Below are 24,643 nucleotides of genomic sequence, written 5' to 3'. Positions count from 1 at the left end.
ATGGCTCTTTCCGGTAATTACTAGGGAATCGAGGAATTTTTTTAAACATTAACTTCCTGAAGTTTCATTCAATTTTCCCAGGAGTTTTCTTCCACCTTACCTTGTAAGCTTCTTCACCCTTCGCTCGAATGATTCTTTCATCTTCTCCCGCTAGCTTTTTCAACTTTCCCGGAACTTCAAGGATGCTATCAGATTTTTATTGCGGACCCACACTAGTTGTAGGCACATTTAAAAAGTTCTGAAATTTCAGAACAGTCAAGAATTTTGTGTAAATTTCGATAAATTAAAGACAGTTTCATTAACTTCTGTTAAAATTCTAAAACCCGGGATTTTCAGAAAAGTCCAGCGAACTCCAATGAACTTAAGGAAACATCATAAATATTTTGGAAAGTTCACAAGTCCAACGAACTTCAGGGAAAATCAATGGTTTTTAGGAACTTTAGTGAAGCTCAGACAACATCAGGACAGATCAATTAATTAATTAAATTGCTGAAATTATAAAGGAGTTCCGAGAAACTCAGGCGATTTCCGAAACCTTCAGCTATATCCTGAGGGGCTCATGCAAATTTAGGAATCGTAATGGAAGTAACATGAACATTAGAATATTGTGAGAACATTTATGGGAAGTTCTATGCTTTTTAATGGCAGTGTCGATAACTTTTAAAAATTGAAAAAAAAATCGGGAAGATCAGAAAACTTCAATGCTGATGTTACAATAAATTCAAGAAAATTGTGAGAGCATTTACGAGATTTCGTAAGCTTCAAGAAAGTCCAGAGACCTTCAAAGATGGTTAGAGATATTTCGGTAGTCTTATTATAATCAGCCCCTAATTTCAGGAAAATTACATGAACTTTTAAGGAATTTCGAGGAATTATGGAATATTCCTAATTGTCTTTTCAGAAATGATCCGAAAACTTCAGGGAAATTGCGAAGTCTTCAGGGATGTTTTATGAGTATCAAGAAAATCGTCTGGATCATAGAAACAACCCCCAGGAATCTATTTATTCCGGAATTATGTCCTTGTTTCTTTCGACTGTTCGTAAGCGCTCTGACTTCCGACTTTCTTCAGATGTTTCTTCCAATCTATCTAAGGAAGTTTGTGCCAGCGTCTCCAGGAAGTTTCTTTCGTCTTCTCCAGGAAGTTCAATTAATTCTCCCAGAAATTTCTTTCGTCTTCTTCTGGAAGTTTGACCATAAGCCAAAGGTTTTTTTTTTTGTTCGACTTCTACTGGAAGATTTTTTCGAGCTTCTTCTGGCTTTCCCTGGAAATGGCTACTTCTGAAAATTTTCTTCCGGTTTCCGAAACTTTTCTGGCTTCCTTTAGATGTGACATACGATTTTTTCCATTAGTTTATTTAAATTTTTGCCACATGTTTCTCAATTCGTGTCTTGGAAGTTTCCCGGATGTTATTCCAACTTTTCTTAGAACTTTCCTCGAAGTTCATCCAGGAGAGCTTCATTCGTCTTTCTCTGGATGTTTTTTCGGCATTGTTCAGAAGCTAATTTGAACATTCCCCGGAGTTTTCTTCCGGAATTCTTGGCAGAACCCAATTTCTCCAAATTGACTTCCAAGCAGATTACTTTAAGAATGCGAAGGATCCAAGAGAAATTTTCCAAATCGATATCCAAGCAGAATTACCTCGGGTAGGGTCCAATCAAGGATCGAAGAGGAATAAGAGTCAAAAAAGGTAGAAATTGTTCAGGTTGAGCACTGAAAAGTGCTGTTAAAATTTGTTGTAGCGTTAGGTAGCAGTAACACTTCCTTCAGCAAAAAGCAACTGGATCCGCACGGCAAGAGACCACGATGCGGATTGAAGCTAAAATACATTTTTGCCTTAAACCTTAACTCATAAAAGTTCAAGCACAATCTCCCGAAGGCACAATTTATAACGCCAAAGCTTATTCAATTAGGGGTTGCGTTGAATATTGGGGCACTCCCGGAACTCTTCATGGCTGCTGTACGCTCTACACACTCACTCTTGCGAACGTACACGCACGCTTCTAAGCCTTAACACGCACCGAAGCAGACCGAGAGGCAGACGTCCTTTTGAAGTGAGCCATACTGCGGTTGAATGATAAATTGGGGGGAAAAGGCAAAATTACTTAATGGAATTTAATAAGCTCCAGGAGCTGCAAGCAAGAACAGCGCCAACAACGAAGCCAGTCGGCAAACCGTCGGCGACAGGCTCACCCCGGGAAGCACCCGTTAGTCTCTAATACTAGTGCCACAAAGCATGGACGGGTTGCTGTAGGCTGCTAAGGAGACCAAGTCGAGACCAAAAATGTCGTGAGCAGTGATGCGATGAATTGTGGGTTCTCTAGGGGTGCGAGGGGGAAGAGAGAAGATAAATGTCTTGCCAAGGCTTCGATAGGATAGACCGCGTATCTACACAAACACACATACGCTTCGGGGAGGATGAAGAGAACAGCTTGGCTTGGCTTTTTATGGCATGTTTTCCTCCGGCGGTAATAGACGAGGGGTTGTAACACGGAAAATTGTCTCAATTTGGATGGTTTCAGATGCTTCGTTTGAAGGCAGCTAAGAGCAAAGAGCACGACCAAAGGCAGTCAGTGGCATAGTGTTTCTTCTGACACAGTAGCGAGACTAATTTGTGTTCCAAATGACGAAAATTGCTACGCATTGTTGGAATAGTGTCACTGATAGGGATGAGTAATGTATCGCTGTGCATTTCGGGATGTAAGTATTATATAGCTAGTATCGATATTTTTTGAAAATTTTGCACTAATGCTTGTTTGTTTTTAAGTGAAAAATCAATCGTTATTTCAGTAAATGATACTTCGAAACTGCAGGTTTCAATCAGTCTCATCACAAAGTAAGCGCTCGATCAATTTTTATAACCTTTCAATCCGCTAGTGTGCATCGTTGTCCTAGCAACAGTTACGGAAAGAGCTTTTCCCCAACAGCGTGCTTATTAAAAACTTTTAATGATTTTTGCCTCCTCTCGCGTGGCAGCACTCTGTCGATGGCTACTGCTAGGCCCCATTTCCAAGCTTTTGCTGGTTGCTCATCTGACGGCACCCTTGATTGCACTGACCAAAGGGACTGGATAACTATGGCAAAGAAAAATAAATCGCTGCTAGTCTGCATTGACCGCAAACGATGGATGATTATAACGAGCAAATTAAATTAAAGTGGCTTAACGCTGCTGGCCTACTTCGTTAATGTGTATTGTATGCGTAATGGAATGAATGTTGTTAGATGCAAAATGCTTCCAAAAGGAAGCTTTCCATAATTTAAACTGAATATATTTTGACTTAACGTTTGCATTAAAAAAATGGACTTTTTTTCGGATGGAGATAAAAAAAAGCTAAGACAGATAATTTCTTTTGATAAATTTCCCATGGAAGGTAATTATTTAAGCTTACTTGCAAAAAAATTCTACACTCTTGCATGCGGCCTTCCGGCTTTTGCAGTTCCTCCTCAGTTTTCGCGACAAAATTGTTGGAGTAGATCTTACGCTTCAGGTTGGCCCAGAAATTCTCGGTGGGACGCAGCTGGGGTACGTTGGGCGGGTTCGCCGACTTGTGTACCACATCGATATTCAGCCGCTCCATCTCCTCCAACGATCGCTTAAAGTTGTGGGCCGACGCCAGTTCCGGACAGAACACCGCGTCTTCGCCCTTATGGTATTTTTTGATGAACGACGCAACTTCCGGCAGGCATTTCGTACTATAAATTTCCCCGTTCACGGCCAGTCCGGAGCGAAAGAAGAGCGGCTGTGACATCCCCTTCTCACTGATTGTCAGCCATAGCAGCACCTTCTTGGGGAACTTGGTGTGTGAAATAAACTTCACCTCGGAGCTCACTTCCTTCGTGGAGGAAGTAAAATATGAAGTGCCCTGCCAGTCGTTGCCATCCAGGGTGAGATAGGTCTCGTCGTGCATCACCACCGCCATGTCGCGATTCGCCGGGAAAAACGAGTTGACCATCTTATTCAGCCGCTGCCGCTGCGTCATTGCCTGCAGCTCCGAAATCAGTGGACGTGACTTCCGCTTCCTGACATGTGTGTTCATGTTCGCCAGGTACTTTTTCCCTGTTTGGCCGGTTGCAACGACCTCTCGGCCAAGCGCACGCAGCGATGTAGCCACTTTTCCCTCGGTCTTCTTCTTCAACATCCTTTGGAGCTTCGTCGGCCGTCCGAAACCGGGCTTTCTTTCGATACTCTGATTGTTGTCTAATAGTGCCAAGATGTTCTAGATGCCGGAACGGGCGTATCCAGCGTCCACAAAGTGCCGCACAATGTCCGTTTTCGACGCGATGGGGTGCCGTTCTTTGAACGCGCACACTTCTGAACGAAGTTGCTTCACCGTTGTCATCACGGTTAGAGTTCGACTGATAGAGCTGTCAAATTTTGTCTACTTACACATGGATTACTATGATTGATGCTGCATGGGTAGTTTCGTCAGTGCGGGTGAAGGTAAACCCATGAAAAATCAACAATTTATTTCCATTTTTTTTTAATGCAAACGTTAGTTCAGTTTTCTACACGCTATATCAACTTCAAAGCACTTATTCTCAAAAAACCGCAGATCAGGCATAACATTTGATAACGGCACAAAAGCATTTGTAAACAAACTTTCTAAGGCCCTTTACACGCGAACCAAAGTACGCCCACGCAAACCAATACCACTTTCGGAAAGGTGATAGTTGCTCCTATCCGATGATGGTGTTAGTTTGCGTGAGTGTACTTTGGTTCGCGTGTAAAGGGCCTTAGAAAGTTTGTTTACAAATGTTTTTGTGCCGTTATCAAATGTTATGCCTGAGATGAAATATTTTATAACTTGAAACCTTTGTAGATTTGACAAATACCAATTTTTAGGTTCGATTCCAGGTTCCGGTACAGTTTAAATAATTTGGTGGTGTTGCTCACAACTAATTTCGATTAATTTGATTCGTAGTAAAATAAATATGATAAATTCTTCCAACAAAAAAAAAGCTTAAGCAATATTTAACCTAGCGTCAAGAGAAAACTGTGTATTGATTATTGGATAATCGGGTAAAGGCTGAGTATGCGCCTTCCAAGATCACACACAGCTATACAGCAGGACAGCAGCTGTATTGAAGCGTAAATAGATATGCAATAAGCAGGGTGGCCAGACCTACCGATTTATCGGTAGTCCTACCGATTTTCGGGATGCCTACCGATTCACAGACGAAAGGTTCAAAACTACCGATTTTCACTTTTCCTACCGATAATCACAGATTTTTAGTAATCTTGAAAAATGTTCAATACCTGTGTTTTGTTTTCCATGTAGTCAGAATTAGCATTAAGCCTAGTGTACAGATCGAAGCGAAACAAAAATTGAAGCACGCGAAAAATCATGATATTTTGGTAGCGACAAAGGTTGTGAAAAAATGATTGTGGAACATTTTCCAGTTTCCTTTTTTCGCAGTTGATGTGAATCGAAATCGATCAGTTTACACCTCCGGTGAAGTGAAAATCTGACAGATACGCTCTTTTTCAAAATGTCAACTTTTCGCATAGCTGCTGCTCTTTTCGCTAGCGCTGCATGCGCAAAAAAAAAATAAACGTAAAGGCCTGTATAGAGATCGAAGCGAAGCGAAAACCAAATACAAAATACTAATTTTTTCTCCTGCGTGAAAAACGCAATTGGGTTCTTTAATTTTGAAAAATGTATTGTTTTTTATACATCATCCGAAAGAGCTTCGTTTTCTGAGCACAGCGATATTTTTTTCGAACCCACATACATTCATCTTGATTTTTAAATCAAGATTTAAAGCAAAATAATAACTTCACTGTTTGACACTAAACTAACAAACTGACAGCTTGCTCCCATACAAAGTGACACTGAGGGGCGCTAATAAGGTGATTTTTGCTAATGTAATCGTACTTATTTAAAATAGTTCCAATGCACCAAAATTGATGAAATTTTGGGTTTGGGTTCCATTTTTAATGCAGATTACGAATATGCATTTACCTCAATACCCTTAAAGAACCCAATTGGCAAATTTTTCACTTCGCTTTGAACTGTAAACAGATACTATCCAGCGAAATCTAATTTTGTGGATCGTATCTTTTTCGCTTACGTTTTTTTTCGCGCATGCAGCGCTAGCGAAAAGAGCAGCAGCTCGAGCAGCTATGCGAAAAGTTGACGTTTCGAAAAAGAGCGTATCTGTCAGATTTTCACTTCACCGTCCGCAAAGGCAAACCAACATAATGAACAGGTAGGAGAAATTCTCCTCCGATTGTGGTTTAGTTTTGCAAATGTAGGTTTCGGTTCGCTAGAAAATGGCCTTACAAGGTTTGTTTACAAAATGGAGTTAAGGCCATTTCAATTGTTGGTCTTGAACTGATCGATTTCGTTTCACATGCGAAAACAGGAAACTGGAAAATGTTCCACAAACATTTTTTCACAACCTTTTTCGCTAGCAAAATTTGATGATTTTTCGCGTGCTTCAATTTTCGTTTCGCTTCGATCTGTATACTAGGATACGATCCACAAAATTAGATTTCGCTGGATCGTATCTGTTTACAGTTCAAAGCGAAGTGAAAAAGTTGCCAATTGCGTTTTCACGCAGGTGAAAAATTTAGCACTTTGTATGAGGTTTTCGCTTCGCTTCGATCTCTATACAGGCCTTTAGAATTAGAAATATTCATTTCGACACGTTTAAAGCAGAAGAACTGAAGGACAGTGTATTGTTCTGGAGCAGAGTACCCCCCCCCCCCCCTCCCCCGCTCACAAAGGTTTCAAGTATCGGGAAACCCTTCTTAAGACGACCTACCGATAACTACCGATAAAAGTTTTGAGAAGCTACCGATAATGAAAAAAATAATCTGGCCACTCTGGCAATAAGTTCTTGTCCATTTGCTTTGCGTTATAGCATCCAGTACCTAGGCGAGTAAGAGAGGTGACACAGTTGGAAGAAGTGTTAGTTTGTTTACTAAAATGAACCGGCGGTTATGGCAAGTTTTGCTATAAGAAATGTTCCTCGTGTTTATTAGCGAAATTCACTTCCAAGATTGATTAATTGCGTAGGAAATCAGTTTGGCACGGCACTTGCGACCAGCATACACCTTCCGGTCGTATGAAACAGGTCAAAAACTGTCCAAATCCGCAGATAAAATTTTTTGTTTTGAATTTCTGTATGGCAAAATAGTAAAATTTTCGTGAACATTACAGGCAAAGAACTCACCAACACTGGGAGACCGTGAGTTCCTGTCCACCTGTCATTTCCTATCTCGACCATGGATGAGTTGGAGCTAATATTAAGCCGACCGTTTTCTTTGCGATCGTCAGAAGAAAAGTTAATATTAGTAAAAATGTATGTGCCGCGACCAAAACTTGAAAAAATGAAAAGTGAGTGCTCAAGAAAAGGAAAAACTGTCACCAGGACTTTTAATCCAAATGCGTTCGATGTGAAGTGGTTGTGTGGATCAGAAAATGTCCAAAAATTGTTCTGTTGGCCTTGTCTGATGTTTCGAAAATCAGGTGACAAAGGAATATGGAGCAAAATCGGCTATTATGACCTGAACCATCTAACAACAGCAATTAAAGTGCATGCTGCTTCTCGCGATCACATTGACAATACAATGGAATGGCATACCGCACATTTGGTAAAATCCGTATGGACGAAGTTATCGACCACAGCCGTGAAGTTCAACGAAATAACCATAACATTTTAGGGCCTACACTTCCCGGATGGTCAATGTTATTGAAACCCATTATACTGAAATTGTGACATGTCTAGGAGAAATGTACCTAGGAGATGATGCGTGGGATGGAGATATCTGTTCACTTGCCAGGGGACTTCATGGATTTTTACTCGATTTTGACACTGTCTTCTTTTTAAAGATGTTTGCAGAAGTGTTTTTCTTCACGGATCTTCTTTATCTTACACTACAATCGAAAGAGCTAGATTTCGTGACGTGCAACAGAAGCGTGAATGAAACCAAATTGAGTATTAAGAAATTCCCAATAAACATTGAATGTTGAATAAGAGCTTTTTCAGGCAAAAATAAGCTTCTTCAGCTGAAAAATGCCCTTTTCAGCTGTTAATTAACTCAAATTGTTTGTTGGGTTGCGATCGGAAGAAAAATTTAACAAGTTCCTAACATCATCTCTCGAAGCTACTGGCGTAGCAAATGATCGTCGCCATGAGTACTCCAGGTACTTTATGATTTATTATTCTTTTTTAGATCGTATAATTGCACAACTTGACACCCGCTTTAAGGATCTTCATCAATTTAAGCATGCCGCTCTTCTAGACAGCTCTTAATTTGAATTTTTTTCTAATGCACTTCCCAAAGAGTTGATTGATTATTTTTGTGATAAGTTTGAATCCATGGATAGAGTAAAATTAGCTAATGAATTGAAGGTTACGTAAAGCAAGGATGATTTTAAGCAGAAAACTGTGTCAGAAATTATAAATTATCTGTTTGATAATAATTTGGAAGATATTTTTAGCGAAGTCTCGAGGCTCGGACGGCAAATACTGTCACTTCCTTCCACCGCTGCATCCGTAGAAAGAAGTTTTTTAGTTTTACGTAGGATTAAAAATTAATTAAGGAACAATATGGGTGAAGAACAGCTTAAGTGGCTAATGTTAGAGATAGAGTGATTGAGAAATATGCAACATGATTAGAAATTCAATAAACGTTGTAAAACTTTCCTTAAATTTTGATAAATCTGTTTTATTTCATCATTAACAATACACTTTGAATTCATTGACTAGAAAGTCATAGTTGTGGTAAATTGCAGACGAATTAAATTTAGTGCACAGGTAGACAAATGAGGCACGTAACGCCTCTGGCTAGGATAGAAAACAATCTGTAGATAGTAGAGTAGAACAATATATACCACGGAGCAATTAACAAAGGATTTGTGTTGAAATTGAAGAGTCGAATGTGGAAAAGGTTAATCCTTCCATTTAGTGCCGATACGAAGAATAACGTTTCTTTTATTCCTCCGAAAAGGAAAGCGTTTGTAATCCGATACCTGGTCTATCCATGAGTCTAATTAACGGTGTGCATCAGGCCCAATTTGTGCAATCAAAGTGACCGAGCAAGTCTCCCACCATCTAGGCTGGAAGAGAGTTCAAGTGCTGTTTAGCGATTAATACACTAAAAGCAAACTATTGGATCTGGTGTTCTTTGATGGAATTATCGTGCAGATTTTCTGGGCCGTTTTCGTCATAGACGGTGGAAAACCCTTGAGGCTATAATAACTTTATGGTAATTTTCAATGCAATTTTATAATCGCAACACACATTGAGCAATAGTTCACTTACCGGACAAAGATAGTAGACAACTTACTCCATTAACTGACATAATCCCAAGCCATCGAAACTTCCTCAAAGTACCAAGGCTGCAAAATGCGTGTCGATTCATAATTGACATGGCTGGTTCTCAGCAGTACGATGACCCATGGCTGTGATTCAGCCACCAATCGAAAGATATGGCTATCTAATTTTATTTTGAATAGATAGAAGCCCATTTGGACCTGTAGTTGGCCAGCCGGAACGGAAAACCCGGAAAAGTCCCGAGTAAAATGCGTGTCGATTCATGTTGACATGACTGGTTCTCGGCAATTTGGTTACCACATCTTAAGATTGAGCCACTACATGAAAGGTATGACTATCTACTTTCAAACGGAACCGACAAAAAACTGACTGGGGTTGTGAGTGGCCAATCGGAACGATAAAACCCGTGAAAGGTGGCTCTGTGGAAATTCGGATTCACCGGGAAAATGGTCAATTCATGAAAGAAGACCTAGAGATCCGTGATTTTTTCCTAAATTGCATACAATTATGAGCATAGAGGAAATATACCACCACCATATCTATTTTGCAACCAAGTGGCCAGAAAACGGTTCTCTGGATATCCGGAATCACCGGGAAATTAGTCAATTCCAGAAAGTAGACCTAGAGATCCGCGATTTCTTCTAACTTGCACATACTCATAAGCATTGAAGAAATACGACATCAACACATCGATTCTGCTACCGAGTGGCCAGAATAGGGCCTCTGGATATCCGGAATCACCGGGAAAATAGTCAATTCTTAAAAGTAGACCGATCATGTTTTTATAAAAAATGTGAAGAACCCTTAGTTGAGAATATATATCTCAGTGACATATTGATTTGGTCCCCCGGTGGCCAATATATGCCTTTCTGGATATCCGGATTCACCGGGAAAATGGTCAATTCTTAAAAGTAGTACTAGAGCTGCGTGATTTTTTCCAATTTGCATACAATCATGAGCATAGAGGAAATATACCATCACCATATCGATTCTGCAACCAAGTGGCCAGAAAACGGTCCTGTGGATATCCGGAATCACCGAGAGAATAGCCATTTCCAGAAAGTAAACCTAGTGATCCACGATTTTTTTCAAAATTGCCTACAATCATTAGCATAGAGGAAATACGACATCAACATATCGATTCTGCTACCGGGTGGTGAGAATACGGTCCTCTGGATATCCGAAATCACCTTGAAAATCGACAATTCTTAAAAGTAGACCTAGAGATCCGTGATTTCTTAGAAAATGTGAAGAACCCATAGTTGAGAAGATATATGTCAGTGCCATATTGATTTGGTCATTAAATGCCCTTCTGGGTATCCAGATTCACCAGGAAAATGGTCAATTCTTAAAAGTAGTTCTAGAGATTCGCCAGTTTTTCTAAATTGCATACAATCATGAGCATAGATTAAATATGCTTTCACTATATCGATTCTGCCACCGAGGGGTCTTTGGATATCCGGAATATCTGAGAAAAGGGTCAAGAGATCCGCAATTTTTTTTTTCTAAATTTCATACAATCATGAGCAAAGAGAAAATATGCCATAACCATATCGATTCTGCTAGTGGATAGCTAGAAAGTGGTCCTGCGGATATCCGGATTTACCGGGAAAATGGTAAATTCCCGAAAGTAGACCTAAAGATCCGCGTTTTTTAGGAAATGTGAAGAACCCTTAGTTGAGAAGATATATCTCAGTGGCATATTGATTTGGACCCCCGGTGGTTATTTAAAACCATTCTGGATATCCGGATTCATCGGGAAAGTTACCTATTCTCAAAAGTAGTCCTGGAGGTTCGCGATTTTTTTCTAAAATGCATACACTCTTGAGTATAGAGGACATATATCACCACCATAGAGATTATTATTATGAGATTATCGCCAGAAAACGATTCTCAAGATATCTGAAATCACCGGAAAAGTAGTCATGTTCTGGAAGTGGATCTAAAGCTCTGAGATTTTTTTTAGAAAATGCATAAAGCCCTTAGTTGAACAAATATATCTCAGCACCATATTGATTCGATCTCCCAGTAGCCATAAAGTGCGCTTCTGGATATCCAGTTTCACCGGCGAAATGGTCAATTCCTTAAAATTATCCTAGTGATTTGCGATTTTTCTAAATTTCATGCAATCTTGAGCATAGCACCATATTTGAACTTTGTACGCTGATGGTCATTTCCCATGTAAAATCATGCGCTGTATCCAAAAATGTAGTCCAAACAAATCTCAGTAAGATAGTTTTTGAGATATAGCTTAAACGCCTAAAAAATTAGTTTAATAAAATACAAATATCTCCGAAGTTATGTTAATTATTTTAACGTCACAAATTCAAATATCTCCGAAGGTATATTAATTATTTTAACGTGAAACTAAAGGTGATTAAATTTTCTTTTGATTATTTGAAAACCATTTTTCAGTGATTCATCTATACTCAATATATAGCATTAGAGATGAACTAGCCTAAGGCTAAAAATCTCTTAAATAAAGCCTAAAAAAAAAAAACAGCATTATTGATGTGCAGAGCAAATGGTGTTTCCGCAAGTGTTACATTTTACTCGACATTGTGATGAGTTTTCCGTACAAAAATAGCATAAGTAATCTGACTTGACGGGTTTTCTCCTTCACAATTGATGCAAACATAATACGGTTTTTACAAGCTGTGACGCTGAAACACCTGAAAATTGCGAAAATTACACTTTCTTAAATGGTTTGACCGACTGCAACTCTTACAACTTGTTGTATGCGGAAGATTTTGATTTGCTTTGATTGATTGCCCTTTTGCAGGAATAATTCAAAGTCTCTTTGTAATTTGCATATTTCCTCTATACTCAAGATTGTATGCAATTTAGAAAAAAATTGCGGATCTATGAGACTAGTTTGGGAAATAAACAATTTCCCAGTGAATTCAGATATCCAGATGGGCGTTTTATGGCCACCGGGGGATTTTTTTTTATTACAAAATTAAACAATTTTTACTACTTATTCTTAACCTAGAAAACAAAGGCAAATTTTCCAAAAAACTTCCTGTAAAAGACTCTTTGATTCCAATCGGGGATTGAATCAATATAGAGCTGCGATATCGCTTCTCAACTGAAGGTTCTTTATATTTTCTAAAAAATCATAAATCTCTAGGTCTACTTCAAGAAATTGACCTTGATTCCAGTGATTTCAGATATCCAGAGGACTGTTTCCTGTTCACTCGGAAGCAGCATAGATATGGTGATGGCATATTTCCTCTGAGCTCATGATTGCATGCAATTTAAGAAAAAAGTCGTGGAGCTCTAGAACCATTTTTAGGAATTGGTGAATCCGGATATCGAAATGGGCACTTTATGGCCATTTGACAGCAGAATCGATATGGTGATGGCATATTTCCTCTATGCTCATGATTGAATGCATGCAAGCAATTTGGAAAAAAAAAATCGCAGATCTCTAGGTCTACTTTTAGGAATTGACCATTTTCCCGGTGTTTCCGGATATCCAGAGGATTGTTTTCTGGCCACTTGGTTGCAAAATCGATTTGGTGATGGTATATTTCCTCTATACTCGAGATTTTATGCAATTTAGAAAAATTCGTGGATCTCTGGGACTAATTTTAGGAAATAACCAATTTCCCGGTGAATCCGGATATCCAGACGGGCTTTTATGGCCACCGGGGGTTCGAATCAATATATCTCAAGGTCTACTTTCAGGAATTGACCTTGATTCCAGTAACTCTGGATATCCAGAGGGCCGTTTTATGGCTACCCGATAGCAGAATCGACGTAGTGATGGCATATTTCCTCTATACTCATGCTTGTATGAAATTCAGAAAAAAAAATCACGGGTCTCTAGGTCAACTTTTATGAACTGAGTTTTTTCCGGATGATTCCGGATATCCAGAGAACCGTATTCCAGCCACCAAGTAGCAGAATCGATATGATGATGACAAATTTCTTCTATGCTCATAATTGTAAGCAAATCTAGAAAAAAAAAAAAAACACGCATCTCTAGCCATAGAATTGATGAAGATGAAGAATTAACTATTTTCCCGGTGACTCCAGATTTCCACAGGACAGTTTTATGGCCAGTTGGTTGCAGAATCGATATGATGAAGGTTTATTTCCGTTATGCTCATGATTGTATGCAATTTATAAAAAAAAAATCGCGGATCTCTAGGTCTACTCTCCGGAATTGACCATTTTCCCGGTGAATCCGGATATCCAGAAGGGCGTTCAATAACCCCTGTGGGACCAAATCAATATGGCACTGACATATATCTTCTCAACTAAGGGTTCTTTACATTTTCTAAAAGCTCACGGATCTCCAGGTCAACTTTTAAGAATTGAATATTTTTCCGGTGATTCCGGATATCCAGAGGACCGTATTCTGGCCACCCGGTAGCAAAATTGATGTCTTGATGTCATATTTCCTCTATATGTATGGAATTTAGAAAAAAAAAAATCGAGGATCTCTAGTTCTACTTTTCAGATATCCAGAGGACCGTTTTCTGGTCACTTGGTTGCAGAATCGATATGGTGATGGTATATTTCCTCTATGCTCATGATTGTTTGCAAATTAGAAAAAATCCCTCAACTCTAGTACTCCTTTAAGAATTGACCAATCTCCCGGTGAATCCTGATATCCAGAAATGCATTTAATGGCCACCGGGGGACCAAATCAATATGTTACTGAGATATATCTTTTCTTCACAGTTTCTAAAAAGCACGGATCTCCAGGTCTACTTTTAAGAATTGACTATTTTCAAGGCGATTCCAGATATCCAGAGGACCGTATTATGGCCACCCGGTAGCAGAATCGATATGGTGATGGTATATTATCTCTATGCTAATGCTTGTATGCAATTTAGGAAAAAAATCGCGGATCTCTAGGTCTGACAATTTTCCCGGTGAATCCGAATTTCCACAGAGCCATCTTTCACGGGTTTTATCGTTCCGATTGGTTACCCACAACTTCAATCAGTTCCTTGTCTGTTCCGTTTGAAAGTAGATAGTCATACCTTTCATGTAGTGGCTCAATCTTAAGATGTGGTAACCAAATTGCCGAGAACCAGTCATGTCAACATAAATCGACACGCATTTTGCTCGGGACTTTTCCGGGTTTTTTCGTTCCGGCTGGCCAACTACAGGTCCAAATGGGTTTATATCTATTCAAAATAAAATTAGATAGCCATATCTTTCGATTGGTGGCTGAATTATAACGATTGGTCATTGCATTGCTGAGAACTAGCCATGTCAACATGCATCGACACGCATTTTGCAGCCCTGGGGTTATGTCAGTTAAAGCCACTCTTACATGCAAAATGAGAAGAGAAACACTTCCAGGCGGAAAGTCAATCTCCTCGGTGGTCGAAGTGAAAGCCGGTAAAAGGAGAAGGCTAAATCGGGATTATATCGGAAAAAGTTCCAATCAAACTTGCGAAATTTGTAGGATAACTGTAACACAGCACGGCAGGCTAACACCTGAGCGGAAAGCAGATCAACTAGGGTGGGCGAAGAGAAGATTAATTAACAAATTGATGTTGAACATATAACTTGGCCGTTTCATTTAGGCATCAAAGGTGAAATTCAAGCTCCGGCAGAGAAGTTTTCTGTGAATGAGAAAACGAGTTGGCGGATAATTAACTGTATACAAAAGTTTTACGTACTTTGAAATGGATAACTTTCATTTAGCTGCTTTAAGTATTTTATAATTTATTTCAATTTTAACACCTTTTACACAACAGCTCAAAACCATTATTGTCCCACGAGCAGACCTGTCCAATCTGACTCATCCAATAAATGCAGTCCTCTGCCGATAACGCAAATTTTACGGCATGTTTCGATTGCAAAGGTCTAAATACTAGCTCTTACTACACAAACAATTGTGATGGGTAAAATTCTTCCTTTGGACCAAATTTAAGCTTTCATCAAGAAAGTTCAACACCGAAAGCCTTCAAACCATATATCCATCCATTCCGAGAAATATCATTTCCCGTATCGATCGCCCATCCCCAGGAGAAGGATAAAAGTTTTCGCTCGAGGGCCATTCGGGCACACGTATACGTGGTGGGTCATAACACCATCAATCAAAACAAATCACCCAAGTTTTGCACGCTGTTTGTGTTCCTCCAACCAAAAAGAAAAAAAAGAAAACAGGAACGAGAGGACAAACCGTCTGAGTCTGGGGCTTCCGGAATATGTCATTCAGAGCAGTTGATGACCGAAGTGATTTTGGGGATGGAAGGAGCGTGCGAAGTCACGTCAGATCAGGATGTGTGTCTTTGTGTGATGTACGACGACGATGCAAAAACTTTCTTCAAGTGAATTGTGGGGGGGTAGAGGCAAGTTAGTTTTGCGAGGTAGAAAAAATAAACGGAGAATCTGGCACAACATATTTGTCAATGTCACCGTATATTAAATAGATATTAATAGACACATCTCCTCGTATAGTGAGGCTCTGTTTCTTCCACATTTTGTCGTTAAGGAGCGACGAGTGCATGAATCCAACACGGGATATGGAACAGCCCAAGATGGAATTCCATGGTCTCGTAAAATAATGAATTCCGTAGGTACCAAGGCCGGAAAGGCAGGAAGGCCCGGGATTTACGAGAAAGCCTACTTGACGTGGTGGATGACGCTGATGATGATGATGATGCTGATGATGGTGCAGCAGGTGCCGCTGAGAGCACACTGCTGTTGGGCTCATTTGTCACGGTGTCAGTCGTTGCAAAAGTGTAGGATGCTTATAATAGTGGCTGGGATAAGGACGGTAACGATGATGGTTCAGTAGGTTAATGGGAAGAAAATGCTGTCAACTTTGGTAAACGACCTACCGTGTTGTGCAAATTAGTGAGTTACAAAACGATGTGATGCATGCAGCGTGACAGCATGGACATTGACTTTTTCTTTTGAATAATAGGGCGTCATATGACATGATTACCAAGACAACCAGAATACATGTATTGCAAAGATCACCGTTTGACAAATTAATGTGAATTTCCGCGATATATAGCGCACACGTTGTTAACGTTAGATTTACCGTAAATTTACACCATATTTCGGGTAAATTTAAGCGCGATTTTGCATAAACCAGCAGTAATTCATACAAGCTTATAAACAATTTCGTTGTTGATGCCGATGCTTTAAATATTATACTAAAGTACATATCACGCGAATTTTTTTCTGTGTTGTGGTCACGCCATGTCTGAACGCACTTTTTTTACAACTTTTTTGTACCTAAGTTTTTTCTTCACAGGAATTTAGTTTTGATCCTAACAATCAAATCTGTGAAGGTTTTAAAATATTTCATCTTGGGTTTTTTGAGAAAAAGTGTTTTGAAGTACACTTAGCCGTTTATGTAGGTGTATATGGACTATTGACTATACAAAACTGTTACGGATCGAAACAAATTCAGCTGACAATGATTCAAAAGTGATTAAAGTAGTCAAAATACTATAATAAACTATAATACTATAATAAATGGTAAAGTAAGATTCAGTCTTCGGTACCGTAAGATATCGTAGTATTTTTATGACCTCAGAATGTTTAAATTAATAAAATAATTAAACTCTTGCAAACATCTATTAGTTGACATTTTACAGTATGGAATTTCGGGGCTACCGGAGGTTTCGGTAGACCACCCGAGCAAAGTCCAGCATCAAAATGACAGCAAATTGATATCAAGTTTTGATATCAACATCAAACTGAAATCCTAATTTGATTTCAGTAAATGCAATTGACAAATTTTGTTTTCATTTTGCTGTACATTTGCTTTTCAAAAATATGTTGTTGTGGATTTGTTTTCATTGCCTTAGCATAACATCAAATTGAATACTTGTTTTGTTATCAACAGGAAAAATGGATATCAAATTGAGTTTCCAGTTTGCTCTCACTGATAGCAGAAATAGTTTTCAATGTGATGTCACAGGAAGGATTTTTTTGCTCTCAATTTTGATATTTTAACCGTTAAAACGACCAAAACGACAGCAACCTGAGTAATCATTATCAGCGAAATCACAACATCAAATTTAGATTTCAATTTGATCTCAGACTTTGCTCGGGCAACTTTCACAAAAAAAGACCTATGCACTCATCCATGAGTTCATCACCGAAACAATGTCTCATCATAGCATCCATATTGTCCAAAACCTTTAGTTGATGATCAAAATTGCATCCTTCCAAAATTACACGTATATCAAGCAATGTTATCAACAATGGCGACCAGCGAATCCAGATTGCGCATGCCGAGTCGCATTTGCGGCAGCCACCCAATTGGGATCATTCTTGACTTTTTTTTTCGATTGCGACCCACTTTTATAATTGTTATGATTTCATGGCATATAACGTTTTTTTCATTTCATGATATTTAATCATAAAAATTGATTCGGACGTCTTCCCGTGTAGAAATTGTATAAGCTCGCGACCCACCAATATTAGATAAAGATGTTATTAGATATAGTGAGCGCTCAACTTCCGAGCTTTCTTCTGTGGAAGTCGAACACAAGCTAGTTACCAGTGCCAACTGTGTTTTTTTTTCTCTCTCTCTGCTCATCGCTGAGCCGTTCCGTGTCGCTCCGCGTCCAAACGACTTCGCGATGGGCCGTCGAGAAAACACCTTTGGCATAGATTTTGCGAACGTGCCGAAGAAACCGGATAATGCCAAAGTGCACAAGTTCTGTGCGACCATATTAGGTCTGAAGCAAGGTGAAGTGCTACGAATCCAAAACAGTAGAACCCTCGGTGTTTCCTTTGTGAAAGTTGTCGACCTAGCATTGGCGCAACGAATTTGCGAGGAACACGACAACAAGCACGAGATTACAGTTGACGGGAAAAAGTATCCGTTGAGAATCACACTGGAGGAGGGAGCAGTGGAGGTGAGGCTGTACGATTTGTCCGAGGACGTGTCGGACCTAAAAATCGCCGATTTCCTAGGAAGATACGGTGACGTCATCGCAGTACGAGAGCAGCGAAGTGGAACCGAAGTCGATTTTCCTGGCATCTCAACCGGTGTTCGTATGGCGAAAATGATCGTTGAAAGGAACATTGAGTCGTGGGTCACAATAGACGGGGAGATGACACAAGTGTCGTATTTCGGGCAACGTCAAACTTGCCGACACTGCCGGGAATACATCCACGTAGGAGCTACCTGAGTGCAGAATAAAAAAACTGCTCGTGCAGAAGACGTATGCCGATGCCGCAAAGCAGATGAGTCCATCACCTAAGTCTTCACAAACAACGAAGCAAACCGCATCCACTGCGAACCCAACGAACACAATATTAAACTTCGTCACTCCTGGTGCCAACCAAACCAACACAAACTTGGCAAGTATTCAGCCGCCGAAACAAATTCCCCAACGAAAACAACAGAGGTTGTTACCACCCCTTGTCGTCACTGATGAAAATTTTCCTACGTCAGCCTCTACCTCGGCTTCGCTTCACCCATCTGATAGCGGGCCGTTGATCCCCTCTACAGGTCAACAGCCCCCTGCTAGTGGCGGAGTGGATCGCAAAACTGCTAGTGGTAAGTCCGATGGAAACGAGACAGATTCATCTGTCGGCTCTTCCAGCTCCAAAAGGCATCTCCGCACTCGTCCACCAGGCAAGAAGCCTCGAGTGGAGAACGACGACGATACGCGAGATGGGAGTAACCGACCGTCCTAATGGCTGAGTTCTCCAGTTATAACCTCGCAACTATCAACATCAACAACATCACGAACGCAACGAAAATCGACGCACTTCGGTCTTTCGTACGAACGCTGCAGCTGGACATCGTTTTCCTTCAGGAGGTGGAGAATGAGGAGCTCTCTCTCCCTGGTTTCAACGTCGTCTGTAATGTGGATCACGCGAGGCGGGGAACGGCAATCGCGCTAAAAGACCACATACAATTCTCGCATGTCGAGAAAAACCTGGATGGCCGCCTCATTGATTTGAGGGTGCAAAATACGACGCTCTGCAACGTCTACGCACCATCGGCGACAGCTTTTCGTGCGGAAAGAGAAAGGTTTTTCAACGGCACGATCGCTTACTACCTTCGCTTCAACACGCAACACGTCATCCTTGCCGGTGATTTCAACTGCGTGCTACGTCCGAGCTACTCTACGAGTGCCAACTCAAGTCCAGCTCTCCAGGCGACCGTACGGCAGCTGCAGCTACACGACATATGGTTAAAACTGTACCCCACATCCCCCGCACCCACGTACGTCACTCACAATGCGGCATCCAGGCTCGACCGTATGTATGTCAGCGCTGGGCTATGCGAACATCTGCGAAGCGCTGCCACGCACGTATGTTCATTTTCAGACCACAAGGCTCTAACAACACGAATTTGCCTTCCCGACCTCGGCCGCGAACAAGGAAGTGGTTTTTGGTCCCACCGCCCTCACTTTTTGACTGCCGCAAACATTGACGATTTTCAAGTTCGGTGGCAGTTTTGGACCCGCCAACGGAGGAATTTCCCCAGCTGGATGGCATGGTGGCTTTCATACGCGAAGCAAAAAATCAAGTCATTTTTCCGCTGGAAGTCGAGCGAAGCATTCAGCATCTATAACGCTGAACACCAACGTCTGTGCACGCAGCTACGACTCGCATATGATGCGTACTATCAGAATCCCACCATGCTGGTGACTATAAACCGCGTCAAAGCGCAAATGCTGATGTTGCAGCGACGTTTTGCACAAAATTCTATCCGCCTCAACGAGACGTTCGTTGCGGGTGAGAGCTTATCCATCTTCCAGCTGGGCGACAGACGAAGGAATAAAACAACTATAACAGAACTGCAGAACGAGCGAGGAGAACAAATACAAGGCTCCCTGGAGATCGAACAACACATGTTCCGATACTTCAGGGACCTGTATGCGGCTGGAGAGGCGAGGCAGGTTGGGGAAGAAAAATTTATAAACGAGAGAGTCGTACCTGAGAACGACGAAACCAACGATGCTCTAATGGCAGAGATCACTATTGACGATTTGAAATCGCAGAAACGAAAATCGCCTGGTACCGATGGCCTGCCGGTAGAGTTCTACCTACGAACATTCGACGTCATCTATTGGGAGCTGTACTTCGTAATAAATGAGGCTATGACGAATGAGCTCCCCTCGGAATTCACCGCTGGCACAATCGTGCTGGTCAAAAAGAGAGGTGGCGATGGGACAGCGAGAGCATACCGTCCGATTAGCCTGCTCAATGTCGATTATAAAATTCTTAGCCGTGTGATGAAGGCCCGATTGGAACGCGTGCTGCAGATACATCGAGTTCTGAGTGACGCTCAAAAAGCTACACTCTCGCTCAAGGATCGTGTGGCCCAGCTTATCGCAAAAAAACAGAAAGGGAAGCTGATCTCGTTCGACCTAGAGATCCGATGTCGATGCTGCTCTTTGTGCTCTACCTCCATCCCCTCCTCACACGGGTGGAGCGTGTGTGTGGCGGTGATCTTTGCGTTGCGTACGCTGACGATATCACGGTGATAGCAACATCAACGCAAACAATTGAACGGATCTTTCTGCTGTTCGACTGCTTTGAAGTCGTTGCCGGGGCAAAACTAAATCGCCATAAAACAGTGGCAATCGATGTCGGATTCATCAATGGGGATCCACTGTTGATACCAGGACTACCAGGACAGAATACAGAGAAGGTGAAGGTTCTGGGTGTTATTTTTGCAAACTCAGTGCGGCTGATGGTGAAGCTAAACTGGGATACGCTAATCAACAAAATTCGGCAGCTTATATGGATGCATAACATGCGCTCCCTTACCCTGCAGCAAAAGGTAATATTACTTAACACCTTCATCACAGCGAAGGTGTGGTACCTCTCTTCCATAAAACCACCGCAATGTATCCACACGGCAAAGCTGACAGCGACAATGGGGACTTTCCTGTTTCGAGGATTTGCAGCACGTGTCTCAATGCAGCAGCTGGCGCGCAGTAAAGAGCATGGAGGACTAAAACTGCAATTGCCAGCGATCAAGTGCAAAGCGCTTCTCGTCAATCGCCATCTTCAAGAGATCGATTCCCTTCCCCACTATTAGTCCCTTTTCGCCCAAAATATTCCTTTCCCTGCCGATCTTCCCTGCCTAAAACTCCTCTCTCAGCAATTTTCCTTGTATCCCCACCACATCGAACAAAACCCCACCAGCGATCAAATTCACCGCTTCTATCTGGAGCAAACCGAGATACCAAAAGTGGAAAGGAACCAGCCAGGCCTGAACTGGAAGAAGATATGGGCAAACATTTCATCAAGAAGACTGTCATCGAGCCAGCGCAGCGATCTCTACTTGTTAGTGAACGAAAAAACGGAGCACCGCAGACTGATGAACATCATCGGCCGTGCAAACGACCCACATTGTCAGCACTGCATGGTGGTTACCGAATCTTTGCAACACAAGTTCAGTGAGTGCCCCCGAGTAACCGCGGCATGGGCGTACGTGCAACGAAGGATGACGATGACTCGCGGTGGGTGGCAAAGGCCTACTTTCGAAGACCTTCTACGCCCGATCCTGGGTACAATTGCAACAGAGACAAGAATCAATTTACTTAAAATTTTCATAAAATACATCAACTTTATTAATGCCAATATTAATAGTAGAATCGATGTAGGTGAGCTAGAGTTTGTTCTAAATCTAGAAGAATAATTTAATTTGTTATCAGTTTGAATGTGTTATTTATTATTAAAAACTAAATAAACAATATTTTTACAAAAAAAAAAAAAAAATCAGACCAAAATGATGTTAAAAATCCATGATATTTTAACGGCTTGAAACGCCAAAACACCCCAAAAATGCATAACAAGATAAAATGGCTAACATCGACAAATTTGTGGTAAATTGGTCAAACTGTTAAAACATTATTTGAAGACTGTGAAAGAGCTATCTAAACGAATTAGTAGCATTAAAAAAAAAAACTAGTATTAAAACTACAGTCAACTCTCCACAACTTGATTTCCCAAACTCGATATTGAGTTATAGAACCACAGTAGTCATTAATTTCATGGCTACTGTAATAGCGATTTTGTGTGGGATTGTTATTCAATAACTCGATGGTCCCTTTAATATCGAGGTAAAGAAAGTTCAATGTACTTAGTGAACCACCTCATAACGATGTAAAAAAACCGAGTTAAGGCCAACTTTTAACGGCAGAATGATTATAAGAAAAATAAGGCAAAAGTAAAGGCTTTAAATCGCGATAAAGGTCTGAAAACGGTAAAACGCTAAAAAAAAAAAAAAAAAAAAAGAGAGAGAGAGAGAGAGAGAGAGAGAGAGAGAGAGAGAGAAAGATTAGTAATTTAATTCTACCATCTTATTACCTATGATCAACAATTTGAAGGGGTAGCCAGCGACCCACTGATGGGTCGCAACACATAGATTGAGAACACTGCTCTAATGCTTTTGGCAACAAAGTGATCCTTAATTTCGTCAGCCGGTTCGGAGAGATTCTGAAGTTTCCGGTTTTCACTACATGTATGACGTTTCCCAGGAGAAACCTGCGTTAGACATGTAAAAATTTCTACACACCCGCACAATTTGACTGTCAAAATAGTTTGAATTTCTTGTTAACATATTTCTTCTGGATATTTGTGAACCTCAATTTTCATAAACTGATTGTGTATACCGGCAAACGGAACTGCACTCAAAAAAAAAATTACACGTTCCATTCATGTGTTTTGGAATATAAAAACCGTTCATTACTTGTCACCATAGAATCATGTGCTTTTCACACGGATATCATGAGATTTAAACACAAAAATAATATGTTTTTGTTGCTTATGAAATCAATACTACCACACTTTTTTTTATGTGTTACCTTATCGAAATCAAAGAGATCCCCATATATTTCTGCCCTACTGTTTCCTACTAGTGTATTTAATGTGTATGACACATGAATTGCACGGGATCGCACTATAAGGATGAGACGAGTACCTAAAGAGTCAAAACAAACATGGAAGGCAACAGCGATGATTTTGTTAGGTTTTCCTAACAAAATCATCGAAATTATTAACCGTGAGTATGTGAGTAATGTTTGCATGAAATTATATGTTTAAATGAAGGGATTACTGAACAAACTTAGAAAAAACTAATTTACACGTGGTGGAATCCGTCTTTGACATAAAAGAAGAGACGTAAACAACCATGTCATGTAATGTTTAGTGAACATTTGAAATTAATGTGTTTGCCACCTTTCGCCAATTCAAATGTGAAATACATGAACGGCGCGTGTAGATTTTTGAAGAGTGTAACATGCGTGAGCCGTAATCACGGTATTTTTTTAGGTGGCAAACTCTTATTTTTCATGCCTTCCACCTGCGCATATCGTTGATTACATTTCATTAGGGAAGCGTAAAAGAGAAAGGTATATCGCAACAAATTATCTCTACCATAACTGTTTTCTAAGACATGGAGTGGAAGTTGTTCCACCAACGACCCGATGAGACAGCAAAAATTACATTTAAATTCTAATTCCCTGTTGATTTCGTTGAACTTCGATGAAATTCTTTAAACTTTCCTTACTGATCTTACAACTTCTTTGAAGTTCGCAGAACGTCTTTGAGTTTTTCATTTTTTTTCCTGGATTTCTTAGATATTTCTTAAAGTTTACAGTACTTAACTAATGTTTGTAAATTTTCCCTGTGGTTAACAGGCCATCCAAAAGCCTGCACAAATTTCTGGGCATTTAAAGACCATGTTTTTTTTTTTTTTTTTTGCTTTTAAAGACCTTTTTGTTGAGCATCATTAAAAAAAACGGCACCGGTGGTGTAGTGGTAAGCGTGATTATCTCTCACCTCAGCAGGCCTGGGTTCAATCCCTGTCTGCGCCGCCGGGATGTTCTGAGGCATAACATCTCTGATCACGCCTTCCTTCGGATGGGAAGTAAAGCTGTTGGTCCCCGGTTCATGAGTTGATGGGTCGATAGGTAGGGTCCAGGTGTGGGAGCTGCCTTCCTGGCACGTCGGTAGCATTGGTGCTCAGCACGGAAAACAAGATCGGCGGAAAAAACTTCCTTTGGTTTGGTTTAAAATTCATATAATGTTGCTATAGTTTACAAAACTCTCTTATCTTCGTAGAATTTACCAGGAGGACCTTAAACTCACCTGAAGCTCACAAAACGTCCCTGAAGTTGGCAGACTTTTCCTAAAGTTTGTAGAACTTCCCTGAAGTTCAATGAGCTTCTCTGAAAGTTGCTCTGATTCTTCGAAGGAGCGTCTTTAAAGTTTCCAGAATTTTCCTAAAATTCACTACAGTTCCCTATAGTTCGTGGAATTTCCTAGAAAGTCGCTGAACCTTCCCGAAAGTTTCCTTAGACGAAATAAGGGAACTGCAAGAAGCTCTAGCAATTCTTTAGTAATTCAAGATAAGGGCTACCTAAGCTTTCGATGCCTGTACTATTTTTGCA

At 40.6% G+C, this 24,643-nt stretch overlaps 2 protein-coding genes across 2 annotated transcripts in view; both read left to right on the top strand.

Annotated features, from left to right (window-relative positions):
• Positions 1-24,643, top strand: part of LOC135696859 (uncharacterized) — a 616,504-nt gene that overhangs the window by 80,375 nt on the left and 511,486 nt on the right. The gene's annotated exons all lie outside the window — the stretch shown is intronic.
• LOC135717619 (uncharacterized) lies at positions 18,923-20,725 on the top strand. Its single transcript, XM_065239745.1, has 2 exons — positions 18,923-19,546; positions 19,838-20,725. The coding sequence occupies exons 1-2, from the start codon at positions 18,923-18,925 to the stop codon at positions 20,723-20,725; spliced, it is 1,512 nt and encodes a 503-aa protein (XP_065095817.1).

This window comes from Ochlerotatus camptorhynchus, unplaced genomic scaffold (assembly GCF_037179485.1).
Source record: "Ochlerotatus camptorhynchus isolate MF236.1 unplaced genomic scaffold, CSIRO-AGI_Acam_v1.1 ptg000062l, whole genome shotgun sequence".
In the NCBI taxonomy this organism is placed as follows: Eukaryota; Metazoa; Arthropoda; class Insecta; order Diptera; family Culicidae; genus Ochlerotatus; species Ochlerotatus camptorhynchus.
The sequence above is the reverse complement of the archived record's forward strand: the minus strand, read 5'-3'. Positions and strand labels throughout refer to the sequence as shown.

Excerpts from the sequence above, each read along its gene's own strand:
- LOC135717619 (XM_065239745.1), top strand. The coding sequence starts at position 18,923 with ATGGCTGAGTTCTCCAGTTATAACCTCGCAACTATCAACATCAACAAC. Across the intron at positions 19,547-19,837 it reads TGCGAAGCGCTGCCACGCAC|CTACGACTCGCATATGATGC; the intron begins GTATGTTCATTT and ends CTGTGCACGCAG.